Source organism: Grammomys surdaster, unplaced genomic scaffold (genome assembly GCF_004785775.1).
Source record: "Grammomys surdaster isolate TR1022 unplaced genomic scaffold, NIH_TR_1.0 125692, whole genome shotgun sequence".
NCBI lineage: Eukaryota > Metazoa > Chordata > Mammalia > Rodentia > Muridae > Grammomys > Grammomys surdaster.
This window is the reverse complement of record NW_021620528.1, coordinates 1,780,135-1,804,242: the sequence shown is the minus strand read 5'-3', so window position 1 is coordinate 1,804,242 and position 24,108 is coordinate 1,780,135. Positions and strand designations below refer to the sequence as shown.

At 36.8% G+C, this 24,108-nt stretch overlaps 1 protein-coding gene across 5 annotated transcripts in view; it reads right to left on the bottom strand.

Moving 5' to 3' along the window:
* Nrg3 (neuregulin 3) overlaps positions 1-24,108 on the bottom strand; it is a 1,037,811-nt gene that overhangs the window by 34,001 nt on the left and 979,702 nt on the right. For all 5 annotated transcript variants that reach the window (XM_028788032.1, XM_028788030.1, XM_028788031.1 and 2 more), the window contains exon 5: positions 1,006-1,108. In XM_028788032.1, the coding sequence (XP_028643865.1) occupies positions 1,006-1,108 (103 nt within the window). The remainder of the gene's footprint in view (positions 1-1,005; positions 1,109-24,108) is intronic.

Below are 24,108 nucleotides of genomic sequence, written 5' to 3'. Positions count from 1 at the left end.
TAAAGTCATAATTATAGCTCCCTTTAAAAATCGACACATGTGACTTACAGACAGGTGTTATAAACTGTAACCATTTTTGGAAGAGAAAATGGACAGAAAAACAGGGATCCAAAGAGAAGCAACTTCATGTTGTCTATGATTTCAGGCAGGCCACAGGTGTGAAACTGAAGCCAATATCTCTAAGGCTTAGGAACCCAAAAGACTAACACATTGATGTGCAATTGCTATTTTAATTGGAAATGACATCATTTCCATAAATAATTCCACCATTTTCTTTTATTTGAATCTAGCATTATGAACACATTTCCATACATAAAATATATATTTAATTCTACTTTATGAATCATCTTTAAGTCCCTTCACAAGACGATAGTTTCTTGGCAAGTGAAATTCACAGCATATTCAAGTTCTGGATGCCAAACTGAACCAATGTACGTGTGTGTGTGTGTGTGTGTGTGTGTGTGTGTGTGTGTCTGTGTGTGTGTGTGTCTGTGTGTATGTGTGTATTCTTTCCTTAATGTGGCTTAGATTTTATGAATACAAGGCAAAAACTGTTTGAAAGTAAACTGAGACTTTTGTGTAGATTTTTTTTTTGTTTTTTTGTTTTTGTTTTTGTTTTGTTTTTTTCCTCGGAAATTTTTTCTATGGACAATGGTAGATAGGACTTAAATTCATGGCAGAGGATCCCTCTTCCCCACCCCACTTCCAACTGAGAAGTTAGTTCTTTAATGGCAGCCATTGAGCCTTTAAGGCAGACAGGTGATTAAGTTGTGCAAACGATCACTGCATGTATCTGAGATTTCCCTACAATGTGTATCAGAGGAGCCTCCCCCCAACTACATGCCTGTATACATTTATCATGGTCCATAGAAGGCCTTAATTCTCTGCAGATCATTATTTCACCCAGGTGCAAAGAATCCCTCTGCTTGCAGCTGAAATTGAAAAAATAAAGAAAAAGATCTTTCTTTAAGAAGGAACCTTTAAGCACCAGAGAAATGGTCTTACTTGCTTTTGAAGTAGAAGGCTGCACAGAACATGCCCACGATGACAATTCCAAAGATGATACATGAAATTGACAGCACCTGCCTTTGATAAACGTCTTCACTCTCTGTGAATTTGAAAAACAGAATTAGAATGGATGCTAGTGGGGCACAGAGGCAGCAATCTCCATCTCAGTACTTTTGAACTGGTAGGAGTCTTTCAAAGACAATATTGTTGATTGTGGTTGTTCCTGCTGTGAATAGGAGAAAAACATGAGGAAGATACTATGATTCTCTTTCTTTGTAGAGATCTATACCATAAATATCTATTACTTTTCATTTTTTTTCTTTTAATATCTGTTCAGACACATAAGTACTCTCACTCTCATTCATATAACAACTTAGTAAATATTATAATTGAATTTTATGAGTTCTTAAAATTGTAGGAGCATATGTTTTAGTAACTGGAGTAGGGCTCTATTTATTGACCTAGAAGGTAAGTGTCCCTCCGTGTTTCTGATGCAAATAACAACTTTGAGTTTATATTCTGTGTGCTCATATTTCTGTGTTATTTCATTCTGGTTTTGAGTTCTGTCATTATTCATCTTTCTACTACTTTAATATTGAAGTATTTATATAAAGCTCATGTTTACCACATCAATAGCTATCTCTGTGTCCATGTTCTCACCCAATAGACACCAACCTCTACACCAATGTGCTTCCTTGTTTTCGTCATCACAAAACACACCAAGTAACAAACATTTTCAGTCACTAAAATTTACACTCAACTTCATTTTAAAAATATTCCTGTGAAAACAATTCCTACACCTTATCAAGAGTGTTGAATTCGTCATTCCTAAAACTTTCTCTTTGCAAATTGTCATTCTTTTTGTTTTCATTTTTCTCTTTAAATAGCATGAAAACCATAAGACATGGTTACAGTCATTGACCCACTTGCAAATACTCTCTGTAACTGTTTCCATGTATTTTCCCATTCATCCATTGGGCAACATACCCACATGCAAATTCAAGAAACTGGCAACCATCGCAACACCTTGAGCATCTCATAGCATGCCTAGAAGATAATGTTAAGGGACAGATACTTTGTAAGAACTGAAGGCTGAAAATCAGGTTTCTTACATGAGCATTAATTCCTTACAATGTCATCTACTCAGTAGTTCATATAGATAGATTCATCCATCTGCCTCAACAATCCTCAAACATCTAACTCACTGACACTTCCCTGACTCTCAGATGCTTCTCAAGTCCTAAGAGATGCCTGTGTAGAGACGTTAGTCCAACATTCCAAAGTAACAGCCAAAATTAGCATACTTGTTCTTATTTATTTTCATCCTCCTTCCATATGTTTTAACTCTCCATTCCTCCCTGCTTTTTCACTAATTTATATAGGTGTTCTTCAACTTCTGTGTGCATTTCAATCACCTTGAAAGTTTCTAGAGGATACACCATCCTCTGTTGCTCCTGGAGAGTTACTGAGTAGCACACCTCAGTGAGCACAGAACTTTTGGTTTTGGAAAAGTTCTCAGGTGTTTCTGATGCTTTGGTTCTAGCAAACATTTTCTAATTTGAAGAAGTGTGCTCAGCACATGGTTCACCTCCTTTTTGAGGGATGGTTATAGTGTACAACTTGAACATAGACAAGGTCAAATTCAATGAATTTTCAGGTGATCCTTGTGTATATTATAGTTAGGGAATTATTCATTTTGAAAAAATACTCTAATTTTATCAATGACTAATTACTTAGTTTACACTTTCTCCTCTTTCACGATGGAGTCTTCTCATCATTGAACATTAAAGGAATAGAAGTCCTCTGAATTACTCTACTAGGCCAGTATCTTCTCAATAAAAAAGCCTGGACAAAACTTAAAAAAAAAACCCAACACTCATTATCATACAAATGACATTTTCTTAATAAAAAGCTAAAGAAGAATATATAGTAACGTATCCAAACGTTAGTCTAATACAAGTAAGTGCAGTTGTCATGGGAAGTGCAAGTGTAGATCCTAAGTGTCTCTGTGACTAAACATTTTTATCAGGTTAAGGAAAAAAATCTGATAACTAGAATATTCATTGAGAGGGAGAGAGAGAGAGAGAGCAGCTGTACTAGACACATACACATACAATGGAAAAATATATATTGTCAAAAAAACCTGAATTCTTTGACATTAAGAGGACAATCATGACTGCTTGTTGCTTTCATGACTTCTACTGGGTACTTTCTTATGCTATGGTCAATGGACTAAAGGAAAAAATAGAAAGAAACACATTCTATTTGAGGCAATGGATGAAAATTTCTTTTCAGATATTGTGGACATCAGTGCAGGAAATCTGTTGGAATCTACAAAGGAGGTAGGCAAGCTTGTAGCTGAAGTTAGCATGTTTATAGTACACAAAGTATGGGAAAAATAACATTGCCTGTATAGAATACTGAATAGAAATAAATTAGCTGAATTTGAAAAGGAGACATCATAACAGCACAAAAACCATAAAATGTATACAGATAAGTTTGACAAAACATATGCAGGCCTTGTTGAAAAGTTCAAAGGCTGACTGAGAGTGTTGAAAGGATAGAAACAAAGACATATGTGTTATGATCAGAAGACATATTCTTCCCAGGGTGGCAGAGTGCAATGCTGCAGAAATTGCTGGGTTTCATAAAACATATCTGTATTCCCAGCACTCTTGAAGCTGAGAAAAGAACTTGATTTTAAGGCTAGCTTGAGCTACCCAATGAGATAGTGTCTTAAAAACTAAATACCTTAGAGATATTTTGCTGTTATTGTAGAAACTGGAAAGCTGATTTTAAATGTTCGATGAAAACATAAAGAATAAAGAGTAGGTATAACATTATTTTTGAAATCAGAAAAACAGAGGGTTTATTGTAGGAAGAGCTATAGCAGTCAAAGAAATGCCTAATTCTAGAGAAAGAAAAAAAAGGAACATATAAGAGTCTAGATATATGTTTCTAGTCATTACCAAAATATGAAAATATTTTCATAATAAAAAATTAAAATAGAATCGCTAGAATAGCAGATGAAAGTTCCAGAAAGTGGCTATTGACCACAGTTTCACATTTTACACTGAAATAAACTTTAAAAAGCTGCAAATATAAAAATCTAAAGTAATAGATGTAAATTAAAAAATTTCAAACTGTGAAATTAGAAGAAAACATTTGAAAAGATCATAATATTGTAGATTTGAAAATTTTGAAGCATAAAAGACACAAACTCTAAAATATTTATAAAGAATATAGACTGAGTCATACTGTGTTTTCTCTTCACAGACGCTGAATAGGTTTGGGTGCCATGTGTTTAAATGTTCAGGTAATAAGGAGTGGCAGTATTAGAAGGCATGGCCTTGTTGGAGGAAATATGTCATTGGGGTGAGCTTTGAGGTTGTAAATATGTCCAAGTCCTGTCCAATACAGAATCCAGTCTCCTTCTGGCTGCCTGAGGATATAGATATAAACTCTCTGCTGTTTATCTATCACCATGCCTGCTTGCATGCTGTCATGCTTTCTACCATAGTGATAATGGACTAAACTTCTGAACCTGTAAGCCAGCTCCAATTACATGTTTTCACTTATAAAAGCCCCAGTCACTTCCCAGCAATGGAAACCTTAACGACGACAGATGCCATTATGAAAATGAGTAGGAAAAGCACAGTCTCAGCAAACAAACACTCAACATGAAACCTAAACATAAAATATAAGCCATTCTCATGACTTAATATGCGACCAATTTTTGAGATGGAAATCTTGAGTAAATTCTATTCTGAGATAAATTCTCAGGAGAACTTGGAAGGATTAAGTATCCACATTCTATTTTGAGAATAAGCTCTCAAGGAATGTGGAATGATTAAGCATACACAAGACATAAGAGAATTTCAAATAAACTATGATGAAGTAGTAGTGGTTCCTAGTAAAATAGCTAAAAGTCAGTGCTTCCTATGCTACGGCAAGGGTATGGATCAATAAGCTTTCTGGAATATTCATATTTTTAATCGACATAACATAACTTTAAAAACAACTTCACAGAGATAACAATATACCTACTTTATGATGGGATCATTCCATTCCTAGGTATTTAGCCAACTTTATGAAAATGTGATTTTACATTTTATGAAAATCCATAAAACACCTTTATTTGTAACCCCCAATAAAAATTTGCCAAACAGCCAAAAATAGGTCAATGGAAAAGTCATGGTATATCCCTACAGTATAACATTCCTTAGCACTGAAGAGAAATTAATTAGGAAAGTAATAAATAAATTAGATGGGTGTCTGAATAATTACACAGAATAAGATGTCTGACATAGATCTACACTGTCCACATCTAGCACATCAAAAGTGTAGAAACTGGAAACTGTTGCCAGACACATGGAATGGATATCTACTGTCTGGAGAAGGAAAGAGTGAGGATTACAGAGCAACAATAGAAAGTATTTAAGTTGTAGATACATTCACTATATTAATTTCAATGAACTTTTCACTGGTATATAATCATGCTATGTTGTATCATATTAAACACTGTCAACAAGGTTCATATCATTTGAATAATATCTGTAAAAATATTAAATCTAGGGAGACAAATTAAAATAAGAAATATTTTGAGACAATAAAGAATTTTCAGCATATAAAATAAAACCCTGACTTTTTGGAATTCCTTTTAAGATTATGCTCCCATAAACTCTCCTATACACAACAAGCAATATGAATTTATAGTATATAAATTATGTCATACATATACATGTACTTTATGTTTATATTCACATATATGGTCATTACTATAAACATATCACTATTAAACATGTAAATGGCTCTCCTGTTAGACTAAAAGTAATGTCACAAACCTTGAATATGAATATAAGTGCGTGATATGACATCTATTTTTCCCTAGAATGGTTGATAGTTCATTCTATAGAATTTTGATGTTTGTTGTTCTCTCTCTCTCTCTCTCTCTCTCTCTCTCTCTCTCTCTCTCTCTCTCCCACTCCTCCCTTTTCTGCTCCCCTTCTGTTCCTCTTCTCTCTCTGTAGTATGTTTTTCTGTTTGTTAATGTTCTCTTTTCTGATGCCCTAAGTTGAATATAACTATCTCAGAGGTGTTGTGCTGTGGCTGTAAGTCTCACTGATTCAAGATCCTGAATTTTCATGTGTTCACTGGCTCAGCACTGTTTCCCCAGTTCCTACAACAGACCTTCTCAGCTGCTTATATGAAGAAATGAACATGCATCTCTGTTGTACACTAATAGTCTGATTTAAGTTGATTGCATTGGCTCTTATCTTAAAGAACACTTAGGTCCAGCACCTCTGATCACCACACTATTTTTCCCATGTTCTGAACATTGGCTCTGTCCATCAGGAGTGCCTATCACTGACCCCACTTACTCTTCAGTTTATAGTCCCTGGATGTGAGGTTGGGTTTGTTTCTTATGAACCTGATCTCTTCATTGTGGCTCTGTGTTCCAAAAGTCTTCTTCATAGAATATTGTTCCACATAGAATATGAGATTAATTGGGCCTGAGTCTCAGAGATCACTGCAGCACAGTCTACCAACAGATAGAAGCTTTAAATCTATGTACTGGTCCCAGCATACCCCACAAGTGTACAGACTTGAAGTTAAGTTTGTTTGGTGTTTTGAGCCTGGCTGTGCTTTCAGCTGATGGTAATACATAGCCAAAATGCAGGACGTGGGCTGGCTGAAGAATACAGATTTTCTCACACCAGTATTTTGTAATATCCTCCAATGATGTCCTTAAATCATTAAAGGAGCCGGTAAAATGAATCACTGCTTTCTGATGTTTCTCTCCCAGAACTGCCAACTGTGGTACCAAACTCATCACACCTGTCTCAAAATCTGCATGGAAAGAGGCTGTTTTATTTCTTTTTTTTTTCTTTTTTTTTTCTGAGACTATCTGCCATGGATTCTCTTTAAATTCGATTGCATACTTTTAAGGTCTTTGTCCTGTGAAAATGTATTTCAGACCAATACTTCAGCATCCACCCTTCTTATGCTTCATTTACATTTTAATTGCTGATTCATGCTAGAATATTGGAAAATGTAAAGTATACCTAAGAGAAATTTTAGGTTATTTTGTTTTCCCAGTAAATGGAGAGGGACTATTATATGGTTTAACAGGCTGGACTGAACATTTTAGATTTGAAAGTACCCAAAGTAAAGGGATGTCATAGAGACCTTGTTGGGGGCATTTTGCCATCTAAAAGTTTGTCATCTTTTCTACCCCATATTTGTAGGTTCATTAAATGTTCCAACTGATCCTAGAAGCAAAACATTCCACAGCATTCCATCTTGCTAGATTGTACTAAGATGACTGCAGCAGCACAAATATAAATTTTATAAGACAACTGGCCCCTTCCTGCTAATACCAATAATAAATATGAATATGAAAGATAATGAAACTCATCAAAACAAAACATTGCAAAAATCAGGTTGTTCCTACTAACATGAATGCCTTCTATACATGCATATTCCCTACTTAAATTCCTCAAAAGTAGCCTAGGAAATGCAATCAAACCAATTCTGTTTAAATCAAGAGTGAAATTAAACAACTAAAGGCTTAAAATGAATTGATAGAACCAGATATGGCTAGGTGATGATCCCATTTGGTGCCTTTGATGGATAGAAAGTTGTAGGAGAAGCTAAGGTGGGAGGAGTAAGGAGAGGAAGAGGAAAGAGACGAAGAAGGGAAGGAAGAGGAGGAGCTAGGGGAGAGGGACAAGAGAGAGGGGACTGTGGAAGTGGATGTTTCAGTGTCTCTAGCAGTCAAAAGTAGTTGGTATATCTAGGTTGGGTATTGGGTTACACCTCTGATTGTATGGCCATCTTGTTATTGAGCATTATCAAACATATAAAGTCTTCGGATAATCTAAGCATTAGAGTCTCATTTGTACTGAGCCCACGTAGATGGTGGGATAGTCTGGGATCAGCCAAGATGTCTGCGGAGACAGCGTGGTAGATGGGCAGAGCCATCTCCCATGCTTGGCTGGTGTGTTGTGGGTGGCAGGGCTGGTGCTTCTGGCTGGCCATTTCTAGCTGTGGCGCATGTGGCTTCTGGTCGTGGAACATGGTGGCTGAGCTAGGCAAAACCGCTGCAGCTTAGATAGTGGGCTTGACTAGTAGCCATTTTTAAATAATTACTTCCACAAAGTAATTCGAAGGACTGGTATCTCTGACTGCCTGAGTGGACTGTCCGAGCTGGGCAGCAGCAGTACAGCTGCAGCTGCTCCTGTCCAGGCCTAGGCTAGTTGGGAACATGGTGGCTGATTAAGAAAAGTCAGATTGAATGCGTCTGATTTAAATATTTCCCCAGTAGAAAGTTAAACACTCATGGGCAGCAAGGAAGAGCCTAGGAACCAGGCAATTGGAATTTCAAGTTAATTTTGGCTACCTTAATAAGTCATCACAATTATATGACATTTAAGGTCCCAGATCTTATCTCAACCAACAGAAAGTACTGGTATTACCTGTGTGTATTGTGGAATGATGTCAAATAGACTTTCCTACAGATTCAATGCATTGTCAAGCATTTAAAAAACTCTAATTCCATTTTAAAGACTTTGGTCTCACTCTAAAATCTTAGAAAACACAATTGCTAGCTTCATGATACAGCCAATACTGTAAACAAGAATGTAAAACATCCTGTTTTTTAAAAAATATACCATTAATAATTTTAAGTCACTGTGAATCAGACTTTATAGTCAACAAAGCGATGTTTAGAGCCAAAGGTATTTAAGTTCAAGTTCATGTTTCTGAGTTTTGCCATTTATCAGTAAAATTGTGGAATTTTATTTAACTTTCGGATTTCCCTATTCAAATAGGATTACTCTGTTTTGTTTTACATACAATTAGCCTAGTGTAAAAACTCTAGAAGCTTCTGAAACATATATTTCCTTTAAAATATTTTATAGGGCCAAATGCCACCTAAATATATAAAGCTCTTTCAGAACGGATAAGAGAAAAATGTCAAAGAATAGGGAAACTTCACTGGTTAAGAACATTTGCTTCACTTCTAGAGGACCAGGGTTCCGTTCTCAGTACCCACATGGTATCTAACAACTGTTGCCTCCATGCCCAGGACATCTGATGCTCTTTTATGGACTCTACATATAGTGCATCCTGTGCACATACCTAAGTAGAGGCAAATACTCATATACACAAAATAAAAATATTTTTTTTAAAGTCAAAGGGACATATATTCCAAGTTCTCTCAGGACAATGGGATTTTAACTTATGCAGTGAAGACATTCTTTCTATTATGACATGTGGCCCAAGTCCTATTGAAACTTTCAACCCAAGAAGGTGTTGTTTTCTATAGTTTCCAGAACAAAGAATTCTCTCATTTTTCTCCAAACATGGAATATTCAGACTGTATTGAGTTACATATTTCTTCTCTATCTCCTCCATGTAAGAATTGGAATTTTTCCCCCTGTAGTGTCACAAATATGCAAACATAGTGTTTGGTAGTAAGGATGAAAGGGAAGGAAGAAATAGATATCAGTCCTCATTGTGGACTTAGAAATCCACCGGAACAGGCTTAGTCCACAACTAAGCCAACATAAAAGAGAATATGAAGTGCTTACTCTAGGTGGATTTATCATGCTACAGAGGTGTATTTATTATAGCAAACTCCCATGTTTCAGAGAACTTAGCATTGCTGAAGTGAAATGTAAATGTAACTTAGAAACCAGTTTTAGACACAAGTAATAGGATAGCAGCTATTGTCCAGGTATAGGAATCAATGCATACAAAGATCCTGAGATAAAGCTAGAGAAAGCAGATCTGCACAGAGGCAACAGGGACATGATCGACAGTGAATATGTCATTATGATCACAGGAAGTGACTGAAGTACTCGAGAAGAATGCTGGGAGATTCACTTCATATATTTTTCTTGTAATATAAGAATAAACTTGAAGGTGATTTGGTGAAGTTAATGAAGAATCCAGATGGGAGGCCATGACATGAGTTCAGGTAAGCTGTGGTAGGTGTTGGCACAGCAGCAAGTAGCAATGGGAGGGAGTAAATAGTGGAGAACTTTAGTCAAATACTTAAGGGACAAAAAGGCAATGCTCTATACAGAGGATGCTTAGAGTGGTCTGGAAAGACAAACTTATTTCAGAACTTACTAGTTTCAAGAATATATAGGATATCAAAATAGAGATGTTGAGTATATCTTTAAACACAGGTAATTAGGCTAAGAGAGACGGTACCAAGCTGTTAGATGTAAATGTTATGGATGTGTTCCTGCTAACAATATATGTGTTCTGTCTGTATGATAGCTCCATTAAAAGAAAATAACACAAACAAATAAGGAATCCTGAAGAAATGAGAGAATTTATAAAAAAAGTTCATAAACATGTACATGTTCACACATATAGATATGAACACCTACAGAGAGAGAGAGAGAGAGAGAGAGAGAGAGAGAGAGAGAGAGAGCACACTGTAGTCATATACAGGAGCCATGTTATCCCCAGCTGGACAACTGTATTTTGAACACATGCAAATCAGTCCCTGTGTGGCCGCTAGATAACAATGAAAGCTTGATTTCTTTGATTGTTATTCTGAAAGTCAGCCTAACAATACCACCAGGACTCCTTATCCAAAAACACATTTGGTGAGGCCCTGCAGTTAAGAGCCTACATACAGAAGCAAAAATCATCATAATACAACAATATTTACTAATGAAGCCATACTGTGAATGGAGCCTTCAGCAGCACTCATCACTGCTTAATTCCAGCACTTGCTTCAATCCATCAAGTCATCCTCATAATCTGTATAGGTCAGGCTCTCCTTGACTCTTGGTCTCTGACTTTATGACTTGATGTCCTCATTGTAACAAGATAAAATTGAAGTATGTTTATTTCAACATTAATCACTCTTGAATAAAGGAAGCCTTCTGAATTTTGCTCAGAAATATCAGCAAATTTTAGTGAACGATTAAAATATTAGGAGTTTAAAGGGAGCTGCAAATGTATCTTAGTCAGTCAAGAGAATAAAATGAATATTTAAAATGTTTAGAAACTGAGATTGGCATGTTTTAATTTGATGACTAAAAGTAAATTAAATGGTCTAATAAATTCATTAAAAATCACTTAAAGATAGAAGAAAAATTACAGAAACCCTCACTGAGTTCACAGTTAACACTGGAAGATCGGCTTTCAGAATATATATAAAATATATCAGATAGTAGATAGATAGATAGATAGATAGATAGATAGATAGATAGAGAATATCTAAATCCAGAAGAGTTCAGGGACTACCAGTACAGCTAGCCAAGTGCAGAGAGGCTTGGACATCCAGCAAAGCTCCACAGCCAACCCAATTATTTCCTTCTGGAAGTCCCAGCCCCAACTTTCTTTATGTAGAACTCATTCTGTTGCTATTGGAATTTATCAGCAGAAAGGTGCCTTTTAAAAATATTTTGAAAAGATTAATTACTTTACAATAAAATGTCAACATCCATAATTACCTTTGATCTTATGCAAAGCCTATTATGGAATTGTATCCCAAAATGATGCTGAGACACTAGGCCCCAAGACCTCCAAAAGGACATTATTTTAATAATATATGCTCTGACCAGAATACTGATGTCTTTCTTCCAAATTAAAATTCCTATGCTAAGATCCAATTCCTAGTAGAGAATATTAAAAGCTGAGACCTTCAGAAAGGAGTTGATTATAAAAGCTCTAATCTGCTGAAGGGACCAAGGTCCTTCCAGCAAATGAGGTTGGAGAAACAACCTTGTCACCTTAGATACTTAAAAGCATACAAAAAGACATCATCTAGGAAGCAGAGAGCAAATCTTCTCCAGTTCCCCAATATAATAGAACTTTGACCCTGGATTTCTCATCCTCCATCATGGTTAGGAGTAAGTTTTTGCTAATGAATTACCATGTCTGAGTATATTCTTTCAACAGTCCAAATGGACTTGGTATCATGTCTTTGTAGATCATCAGCTTTAAATAATGTCATGAAACAGTATCCTAATCCATCATTACTGCATCATTTTCAAAAGGGGAGAGTTGGAGAGATCTGAGCACATGTGCGTATACATATAAAAAATGACCAAGGCTTTGGATAAAGGAAGCATTGTTTCCCTTCTCAGCCTCAGAGGAAACCAAGCCTGTTGTCCACTCAGCTTAAACTTCAGGCCACAGAACATCAAGACAAAGTTCTTCTAAGCCATCACTATATGGCATTTGGGCACAGCAGCCCTAGCAAACTAGTATACCTCCCAAGCCAGCCAAGCCATGTGTACTTATGATAAATACTATGATGGTTGAAAATTCTTCCTACATTCACTTTTATACCTCCTATAATTCATATTGTGTATTCAAAATGGATCAGTTTCTCTCCATGAACCCCAGACAACTATCATTTTCCTTCTTAAGTTGGCTAGCTCCATAGTGAGAATACTGCATAGCATGGTTACTCAGAAGGGTTGAGTCAACTGACTAGCTTCAGTGTTGGCTACCTGATGGAATTTACCAGTGGCTACTCTCCCTGTTGATCTAAAAAAAGAAGGTGAGACATTTTTGGCAGGGGTTTCAATATCCCTTCCAGAGACTCATTCTGTGCTTTAAAGAACATTTTAATATTTTATGTGTATCTATCTATCTATCTATCTATCTATCTATGTGTGTACATATATATATGTGTATATGCATTTGTAAATTAATTCTGTCACAATAAAATGCTGATGCCAAAAATGTATGTTTGTATTACTTTCATGCAAAATGTCATTAAATGAGCATCATCCACTAAATTTGATATGTACAAAGAAATGGCAATTTAAACCTATAAACATATTTGTTCTTACCCTACGGTTTTCTTTGATTCTCCTTTCCAAGCCAATCATAAACCTTCAGGGTCATAATAAGCTTTAACTTTTCATTCCTTTCAGAGGCAGTAACAGTTCTGGATGGCTACACATAAGTGGATGGCATAAAGCATAGTTTGAGAATCAGAGTGTGAAAAATGCTCTGGGTCCTCCTTCATATGTTTAACATTTGATGGCTTTCCAAGTGTTGGTTCTTTCCACAAATAAACTTTAGACAGAAAGCAGATATGATTTTCTTAAAAGCTATCAGTAAGTTTTTAATGCTGAGAGAAAATCTGTCTGTGTCGTCTGACTTCATTGTTGAAATGCCTAAGATGTCCACTTCTGAAGATGTTCTTAGTGGGCTGATCATTCAGGATTAAAGCACACAGCCACATTCTCAGAGCAAGACATGTGACTTGAAATGATAGAAGTCCACTTTCTAATCAATGGTAAGATCTTGATGAAAAGGTTTATGGCAATAATATATTATTTAATCTATTTAGATGGGGGTAAGGATTCTGCTTCACAGAAAAGCATCTAGGTCCAAAATTAAAACTAAATCCCTGTAGTTTCCATGATGACCCATCACCCCCTGCAGCATAGTGAGATGGAGTGAGAGATCTGTATGTCTTTGACTTCAGTCAGTTGGTAAGACCCCTGCAAGCACCTAAGCACACCCTTAGCAATAGGGCCAAGCCTTGAAGGTCTGCATCCTCCTGCTTTGGCATCCCAGAGATCCTATAAGCAGCTGTTCTGAATCAGGTAAGGGTAAAATGTCACAGAGTACATGTGTAGACTAGATATTGTCTCCCAACTACATAGACATAGCAGTTTGTTTCTTGTAAGTTTTGAGACTATACTGTTAACATTTCTCATCTATTTTCTCCAAACTTTCTTCTGTACTTCCTTATTCTCTTTTAAATACATGGTCTTTTAAAAGTTCTTGTTACCTACACATATGCATTAAACACATACAAACACACACACACACACACACACACAAACACAGAGACACACTACTAAATATATAAATAAACCTGCTTAGTTTGTATAATGCTACTTGTATATATATGGTTATCTAAAAGACTATAGTATGTTTTATCAATAGCCTTATACATGTCATCATTATTCCCTCTTGATCCCATCTCTATTGGTATTGATTAACCCTTAATACTTGTTTGTGTTACTTCACTCTGTACATGCAATGAAATTATCAGAACATACCCTAAATGTTAACTGAGATACCCAATATATTTCAAATTTTCAACTCAGCAGAGCATTGTTTTAGAACTCTACTAAAATATTTCACATGTAACTTATTTTTGTCCTAAATCTTTTTCATCATGTGCATTTTATATCATAGTCCTTAACTTACAAGTTAGTCATACCCAAAGTTCTCACCTGACCTCCATTAGGTACCAAGTTGAACAATGGAGATAGAGGATCAGACAGTACCAGTGGCTTTCAAAACTCTCTCCTTAATTACTAAAGGGAATTTATGCAACTCTATTTAATCTGTCTTGGCTCAGTTTTTATTATAAAAGTGATAGTCTCACCTTCATTTGATCCTGAAAAGATTAAATGAAGTAGTTTGTAAGGGACACTTACTGAGCATAAACCTTGAGCCTCTGAGTGTTATCATAATATAAAGAATCAATGTTTCCTACTATGTTATCATCATCATTACTATCTTAATGTGTCAGTCCCACAGGACTCAGAAGATCTATTGTAAAAGTCGGATTTGGATATAAGACTGAAACTCCACAAAAGCAAGCGCCTTGTAAATCATAAATGAAATAGAAGTTCACGGTGCACACTGTGGTCAAGTTCAAGACACAATTGACCTCCTTACAACAACATCAAGAGTAAACTGTCCAATGTGTTGCTCTCTTATTAGCTTAGTGCTGATAATACAGAACTTATATAAGTTCATTTTCAAACTAGTTTTTAAGATTTTATCAAATAGAACTGAAAATTAATTTCTTGGCTGCAGACCCCTCCCCTCAGCATTTTGTCACTCCTGTCATTCCACTTTCCGAGTTGTTTCCAGTTTTACTAACTGGACTTCTCTATAGGTTCATAGCTTCTTTTTAGTCAGAGACCTGGCTTGCTCCTGACCCTATCACTCATTTGACCTAAGAATAATCTTTAACTTTCCTTTTTCATAAGGACACCAGTTTCTCTTTGATTTTTTCCCTTCAAATATTCAAACTGTCCTTTAGAGTAAATTTATTTTAATTTGTACAATGATAAAATGCATAATCAATTTATAATACAGTGACAAATATATACAAATTTGTAACCAATAACTATATCAAGAGACAAAATATCATCAGTTTCCTGGAAGATAGGGTATCTCTTCTAGAGCAATGAATACCTTGTGTCTATACATACCCAATAACGTTGACTTCAGGCACCAAAGAGTAACCATATGTGATTTGAAACTTTATATACATAGATTCCTAATTATGTATTATTCTTGTGGTAAGGGACTTTTTCAGTATAATACTTCTTAGATTTAATCATGGTGTTTCATGCTGCTATGAATAATCTATTTTCCTTCCTTTAGCATAATTTTACAAATGTGCAATAGAATTAAAATTATGGAAATGTTGAAATGTTAGCTCTCATAGGTCTATTGAATCCTTTGAAAATGAGTATATAGTATTTTATCATAAGATGAAGTCATATGGACACTTATATATTTATTGTGATGCAGTTGTACTGGTTGATATGATGTAAAGGCTTACAAGTTTACAGTAGCTAAACTTTAGATGAACATTGGTACACTAAGGACCATGTAGAAGCACAAATAAAAAATGTCAGATAAAAGTAATTAAATGAAGTACTTATTTCATAGGTATGGATATGGGTGTGGATAACAGGGAGTTTGAGCAAAGGTGATTCCTTTTCTAATTTTCATATTGGAAGTTTCTTTGCCTGTCAGCTCTCTAACACTTCATGAACTCATACAAACCTTATCAGTGAGTTCCCTATCGCCAACACTACACAAAAATAATTTCCAGGATTCAAGGAAAGGGAGGTGTCTTTGGTAAACAGTGATTTTATTTAACGACAGAGCCATTAGAAAACCTTCTTAATGGTAAGCTTCTTGACTGGACTATGAAATATTAACATGTATAGGTCTCTAGAATAGACAAGAGCTATAACTGTGGGATGACTGAACAGTCTTAATGATCTATATGAACTTCTGATGTTCAATACTGAATGTCATGGTACACTTAGAACTCTATAGATCCTAAAATACGAGTGATATAAGATGTCATTATTTTATCATTTAAAATTTGGAGACTTTTGAGTTTTATTTCATTTTTCTAGTCAAAGAACAAGAGGACTAAGGATCACTACTCAGTGATGGATTCCCAGTTAAAGTAAAGAAGTACATTGTCATCCAGCAGGGAATACCATGATGCTCAAGTTCTCCAATGGTACCAATGTATCATGTGGAACTTAGAAAAGAATGAATGATTTCACTCAAGACCATGATAAGTTAAGACCCAAGACATCCAAAGAGTGATGTTCAGTGTATTTGGCTTACAATTCCAAGGAGTAAGAGAAGCAAAGAATATCTTAAGCACATATCCAGAAAGAAGATACATATTTTTTGTCACATTAGTAAAGTGTTGTGAGCATTTGATTACAGTAGAAGTGAATAGAATTTTAGTATGAAGTTTTATGGTTATCTATCCATATTGTCTCTAACGAAAGTGGGTACATTGTTGTTTTCGTTTATCCTACCATATGAGGAGCAACAGTTCTATCCAAAACTTTTGAACCAACTTTCTAGCAAGAGTCACCTAAGTGTGTCAAGGTTTCGTGGGCTTGTCGATATGCTTATTCATTTTTAGAGAAATGCCAATGGCCCACTTTGGCATCCAAATGGTGGATAAACTGAGGCAGGCAGCTGTTGGGAGGCAGTGCTTAGAGCCACTGACAGAAGTGGATCCAGATACCTACAGGGGCTCTTGCCAAAGTCAGCCATTGGTTTAAGAAGTTACTAAGCAGATTTTTTTTTTCCTGAGGGAACAAAGTTTAATTTACTGGGGCTGGCACTCTCTGTAGCCAGAAGAAATTTATGAACTTTCTTAATACCTAGGGCCCATTGAGAAAGAAAAGGAAAGAGAAAATTCAGAAACACACAGATACACACACACACACACACACACACACACACACAGAGAGAGAGAGAGAGAGAGAGAGAGAGAGAGAGAGAGAGAGAGAGAGAGAGAGGAGGCAGAGTTAATAACTTCATACACACAAACATACATGCATACATACATACACTCATACACTCATACATACATACATACATACACTCATACATACATGCATATAGACTTACAAACAGATATATACACACTCACACATTTAATGGTTAGAGCAAAGCTCTAGCAAGCAGGCTTGAAATATTTTACACGTACATACATAAACACATTCAACTGGCGTATAGAGCAAGTTCCAACACACACCCAGACAATCTTTACAAATATACAAAGATACACATAGTTGATGGGTAGAAAGAACAATGTTTCAGCCCCCATTCACACAAACCTTACACATATACATACATATACATAGATGATGGATGGAAGGAATGATGTTTCAAAACTCCACTCACACCAACTTTACACATTCACAAAGTTGATGGATAGAAGGAATGATGTCCCAACACTCCATTCATATAAACATTACACATACACATAGTTGATGGATGCTACAACCCTCATACTTTATTCTTGTTTTTTCCAATGACTTATATATCCTAGCAAAATCTTTCAAGCAGTATAAAATTACAATTGTATATGGTATATTCCAATATTTGTATTGTACTTAATATATATATATATATATATATATATATATATATATAACAATACTTATAAATTACAAGTTTTATTTAGTTTTCTTCTAGTTAATGATTATGAAAAATAGTGTGTTTCTCAATATGACTACAAGAAATAACATTATGTACTACAAGTAAAGAAAACAAATTATTCCCCCAAAACCTGCATACATTCATAACTAAGCAACTCCAAGGGTGGTGGTGTCTAAGTCAGGGTTTATATTCCTGCACAAAACATCATGACCAAGAGGCAAATTGAGGAGGAAAGGGTTTATTCAGCTTACACTTTCCACATTGCTATTCATAAGCACATGATGTCAGGTCTGAAACTCAAGCAGGTCAGGAAGGGATGTTACTTACTGGCTTGCTTCCCCTCCCTTGCTCAGCTTGCTTTCTTATAGAACCCAAGACTACCAGCCCAGGGGTGGTACTACCCATGAAGGGCACACCCCACTTGATCACTAATTGAGAAAATACCTTACTGCTGGATCTCATGGAGGCATTTTCTCAACTGAAGCTTCTTTCTCTGTGATAACTCCAGATTGTGTCAAGTTGACACAAAACCAGCCAGTACAGGTGGTCATTGCTGAAAATTAAGTCTCTAAGTTCTTCTCTAGAGTAGCGATTGAATAATTAATCTGGTTCAGTATCAATGCATGGAAAAGATTAAGAATTATTATTGTGAATGCCAGAGATACTGTCCAGTGAAGGACTAGAAGATCCTTTAGAGTTTTCATATAATACTTAGATTAAGAGGGATGTGATGACAGGAAGCAAAGCAGCAGTCCATAACAGCATAAAGTCCACAGGACACATAGACCTTGGAGACATGCCACACCAAGGCTCACCTACATGGCTATGATAACCTGTGGCTGCAATCCATGAGTTCTAAAGCCATTTGTTGTTCATCCTGCATGGCCCTCAGCAGAGAAACATCAATGTATTTTAGATTCCGAGGCTGAACTCGGTGTTTAATTTTCTGTATCAGAGGCTATGATAATTGAGCTTTGATGGCCATGGTAGAGCAGACAGTATCCAAAGACAGTAAACTTCTTGTTTGAGAGCTTGTTTTTCAAATGCAAACCAAAAATTGCAAAACCATATCTGAATCACTTCCATTATCAGTTTTTCTGTCAATTATCCACATTTTTTAATTGTTGCAAGTAGGGTACCAGATATCCAGGGGCATACTTTATGTCCCAGAGTCCTTGGGATTGCTCAAATTAGTCAATATTAAGTCTTACTGTGATGCCTTATCCATTCCTTTTCACAGAAACCACAACTGTTCCTGCCTATGGTTCCCCTTATGTAATGACTTCAATGGTTGTTTCCATGGTCTCTCAGGATATTGCGTGCCCTTGGAAATGGGTTCTGTAACATATTATATACTCAATGGCAATTGTTTTCCAATTAAAATAGGCCATCAAAAGAGAGAGTTGTAAACAGTATTATTCATAAATATAGGCTATTAGAATAAATGTTTCAGAAGAATTATTTATCATTACAAAGACTTACAAAAACTTCAAACTTTGTGGAAATATGCTTTCCTAGGGCAAGAAAGAGCAATATTCCCCTAAATGATAAAGAATTCAGATCTTAGAGTAAGAGACTAGAGCAGAAGGGTGGATCTCCTTAAGAAAGAGAAATAATATGGATAGCTAAGGATAGAGTAGTTGGTGGTGGAGTGAGATGGGTGCACCAAAAAGGGAAAGGGAACAATGGGGCAAGGAGAGAATAAAGAGTGTGACAGCTAAAAACTAAGAGACATTTGAAGGGTTCTATGTACACCTAATACAGTAGAAGTTTCCTAAAATATATAAATATATAAAGGCAATCTAAATGAAATTGCCAAATAACAGGTGATATAGAGGCCCACCTGGATATCTCTCTTTGCCAAATGAGGCTTCAGTTACTGGGAATAAGTTACATCTAATCTCATTATTAGACAAAGAGGTCCAAAAGGAACTGCCAAACAACCCAGGCTATTGCCTAGGCTTTTGGTAGCTCTCCACAAACTGATAATAAAGCCCTATTGCTGAAGGCAACACCTACACAAGTCATTGGACATGGAGAAATTGAGCTGATGTCACACTAGAGACTTCACCCTTACAGACCAATGTTCATGGTATGAGAAGGTACTCTGCACACTATCAAAGAAGAAAAATAAAGACTAACTAACCTACAGATCCTCTTATCTTCAGTGGTAACCTGCCTGCAAGATATGCTGGGGCAATAGTTGCACAAAGCTTTTGAGAGTAACCAGCCACTATCTGGTTTGACTTAAGGGCCTCTATATTTGGTAGAATTCATTCTCAAAGCTGCTTGAGTACCCAACAACCTGAGAATAGACAGGACAAGGACATAAGGTAAAACTAAATATGACTGTTCTGATAACAGGTGATAGCAATAAAACTACTCCTAAGACATTGTACTACACTAGTAGATGCTTGTGTTGCTCATCTATCAACAGAGGAATCTTCTCCTACAGCAGGTGGAATCAAATACAGAGATCCAGAACCAGACATTATGCAGAGAGTAAGAAACCTTACAACAGTCAGCCTTAAAAGGGATGTCTGCATCAAATTCCTTCTCTTAGGTTTTAGAGAATTTGGAGGAAAAGGAGGTGGAAAGAGTAATAGCCAGAGGGAATGGGACACTAAGGAATCAAGGCTTTCTAGATACAACTCACAGAGACTGGCAATAATACATCGGACCTGCTTGCACCTATGTACCAAATGTGGTCTTAAATCCGAAAGGAGAGGTGGACAAATGGCACCATCCCTAACCCAGAAACTATCAATAGTTGACAGTCACTTAAAAATAAGAAATTAGTTTACCCCAAGAAAGTCTTACTGGGGAAACAAAACAGTCTTAAGGTTTTAATAGTCTTAAGGTACTACACATGCTGAGCAGTAGATGACCAACACAAAATAAACTCAACAGAATATTTGGAAATTCTTTGTTCTTTGTCTCATAATGGTAAGGCAGAGGGTTTCTTGTTGAGGTTGTTGTTGTTTGTTGTTGTTGTTTCTACCTTATGGGTTGTTTCTGCATATATTATGGTTTCCAGTTTTGTGGTTTTGTACAACTACTGTGGATGCGAATGTGTGTGTCTCTGCATCTATATGCATTTGTGCTACCTGAGTAGAAGAGGTATCAGAGTGTGATTACAAACAGTTGCTGGAGTGGCTTCAGTAGAGAGGAACAATGACTTAAGGCAGTATAAGAAATGTAGCATTTGGCATATGGCACATTTTCCTTATAAAATACCAGAAGTGAGGTAGGATTCTATTTACTCTGTCATAAGGAAATGATTGTGAGCATGTACTAGGCATACATTTTTATCGTCCATGAACAACCATGTTGAAAAGTCTTTCTATGCTCAAGAAAACAAAATTTCTAATGAAGTATTTTAAATCCAAGTTAGCCAAAGTATATTTTGCATTTGGATCTGGTGTCAGTCAAATATTTCTACAGTAAAGACATAAGAGGGAAGGGAGATGAAGAGGGACATGAGAGTATGAATCATGACTGGCATGGAAGGAAAAAGATGGCAGGGGCAGCAGGAGATTAAGATGGGATGAGGAGAAATGTAATCAAGGGTGAAAAGGAAGAAATGAGCAATGGCAAACCCTCCACTTTTCTGAAATCTCCCTGCTGAAGATGATAGCTGCTCTAGCTCTGCCATCTTTCCTTCCTTACACTGAGTTACAGCAGCTGTATTTCTTCCCTTACAGAAAATGTATTCTTTGTTTGTTTGTTTGTTTGTTTGTTTGTTTTCCCCAGTCTGGTATAAAAGTCCAAGCAGAGGAGGAACTGAAGGCAGTGCCAGGCTCTCCATTGAGGACTTGCCGAATAGAAATAATCAGTATTAACCTCATGGTTGAACTCAGGTCTGTTCAAAAAGAAACACACAGCCAAAGGACCAAAGGAACAACACAGTCTTTTTTTTTTGCAGTTTATTTTATAATTTTATTGCATTTGCATATGTGTGTGATGTATGTGTGTTCACATGTATGTGTGCAGGCCAACTGGTGTCAGGCATCTTCAATTATTTTTTTTTGGATGTTTTATTTACATTTCATATGTTGTCCCCTTACCCCATCCCCCACCCATCCAGGAACCCCTTATCCCCTCACCCCTCCTCCTGCTTCTCTGCAGATGTACCCCTACCTAACCCCCCTACTCCCACCTCCCCACCCTCAAATTCCCACCCCCTGGGGCGTCCAGCCTTCATGAGGCCAAGGATCTCTTCTCCCACCTATGCCCAGCAGGGCCCTATGCTCTTACATATACAGCTGAAGCCATGGGTCCCTCCCTAAGTGCTCCCAGGCTGGTTGTTTAGACCCTAGGAGCTGTGGTTGGTTGGTATTGTTGCTCTCCTCATGGGGTCACAAACCCTTTCAGCTCCAATGGTATTCACTCTAGCTCCTCCATTGGGAACCCCATTATCAGTTCAATGTCTAGTTGTGAGCATCTGCCTCTGAATATGTCAGACTCTTGCAGACCTCTGAGGAGACACACAGTCTTTATCACACACACACACACACACACACACACACACACACACACACACTTAGTAGCTGCCAAAATTTGGATCTTACCTATGCCCAAATCAAGAGACCATTTAATTACAAATCCTAGTATATTCAAGAAATGTAACATGATATCAGGACAATTGATATGTCTTGCCTGGATTTATACAACAAGTAAGAAAATTCAGCTAAATAGAATTTATCAAAATTTTATGGTTGTTTAAGACATTTATTTTATACACACCTGAAAAGGTTGATATGAGTTTTTCAAATCATGTCTACTATATGCAACCCTATTTGGAATGCTTCACAAAAGGCTGGCAAAACTATATTGAAAGTCTAATACAAATTTCCTAAAATATGTTTAATTGTCTAACTGAAGAGGAATCTGATTAATTTATAGTCTGTTTTCTGGAAAAGCTAGAGAAGAAAGCATGCTATGGAACTTCATCAGTACCTAGGTGTAGATGAGACAAAACCAACTTCAGAGATGAAGAAGAGAGTGCAGTGTGAGGTCAGAAGCTCACAGCCAGCAGGTAGCTAAGTCATCACTTATGAGGACTGTAAAATCGTTTAAACCAACACTAAGCCATTTTGTAGGAGGCAGAGGGAACACACCAAGAAAATGGGGGAGGGGCCGATGGGCTCTGCTTGCTATTCTGTACTATCTGGGCATATATTAATTAATTCAGTAGCCTTCTCTCTTACCACTGCATCCTGTTTTTCTGCTCCAGGTTTACATGCAGGATTCTGCCCCAGTCCTCTCCTCCGTTTCAATGTGCACTTTATTACTGTCTAGATTTTTTTCTTATTTCTCTCCTTCCACCCACAAAGCTAGAAACATAATACTCAGACCTGAGTGTTCCATGAAGTGCAAGTGATCCCTGTCTTCCATCCCACAACTTCCTAGGCAGGAGCCTTCTATTGTCTGTGTTTATAGACAAAAGAGATGGGAAAGATTGCACTGCAAGAACTGCCATACTGTGTTCCAATTCTGCAGTCAGATCTTTACAACTACAACTTCCAGGGAGCTTTGCTGTCAGTTTAGTTCCCATACCGTAAAAGAATTTGGAGGAGATAACATAGTGGGACTACAGTTAGGTTGGATCCCAACTGAGCAAACAACAGACTCAATTTTACTATGTAGACTACACAGGAGCCTACAAATACCATACATAACTAAGTGTGGGTTTGGCGCTAGCAGGTTGCCAACCTCATCACTGTAGTGTGATCAAAACAGATACTTATTATTCTGTTTTGAGTGAAATGGCCCCTATACGCTCATAGGGTATAGTACTATTGGGAGGTGTGGATATAGGTTTAGCCTTGTTGGAGGAAGTACGTTACTGAGTCTGGGCTTTGGAGTGTCAGAAGCTCTTCCTGCTGCCTGCTGATCCAAAGGCATAACTCAGATACCTCTCCAGTTCCCTGTCTTCCTGCATGCCACCATGATTCCACCGTGATGATAATAGACTAAACCTCTGAACTGTAAGCCAGTTCCCAATAGCTATTTTCTTTTATAAGAGTTGCCATGGTCATAATGTCTCTTCATAGCAATATAAACCCCAAGACACTTATGTATTCTGGAGGCTGAAGTCACCTTACAATTTTTAAATAATGTCTATTAATGAGACATTCCTTGTAGTTTACAACTTTTGTGAAAACATTGTATGTCACAAATACTAACTAAAACCCTTCAAAAATTTACCAGAAAAGGGGGAAAGGGAAAGAAAGGTAGCCTGTGGGTTGTTACAATCATGTGAAAGAAAGAAATCAAAGTCCTCCTCCTCCTCTTTCTCCTCCCCCTCCCTCCCTCCCTCCCTCCCTCCCTCCTAGGCTACGTATCCAAGATCGGAAGAGCGTCGTA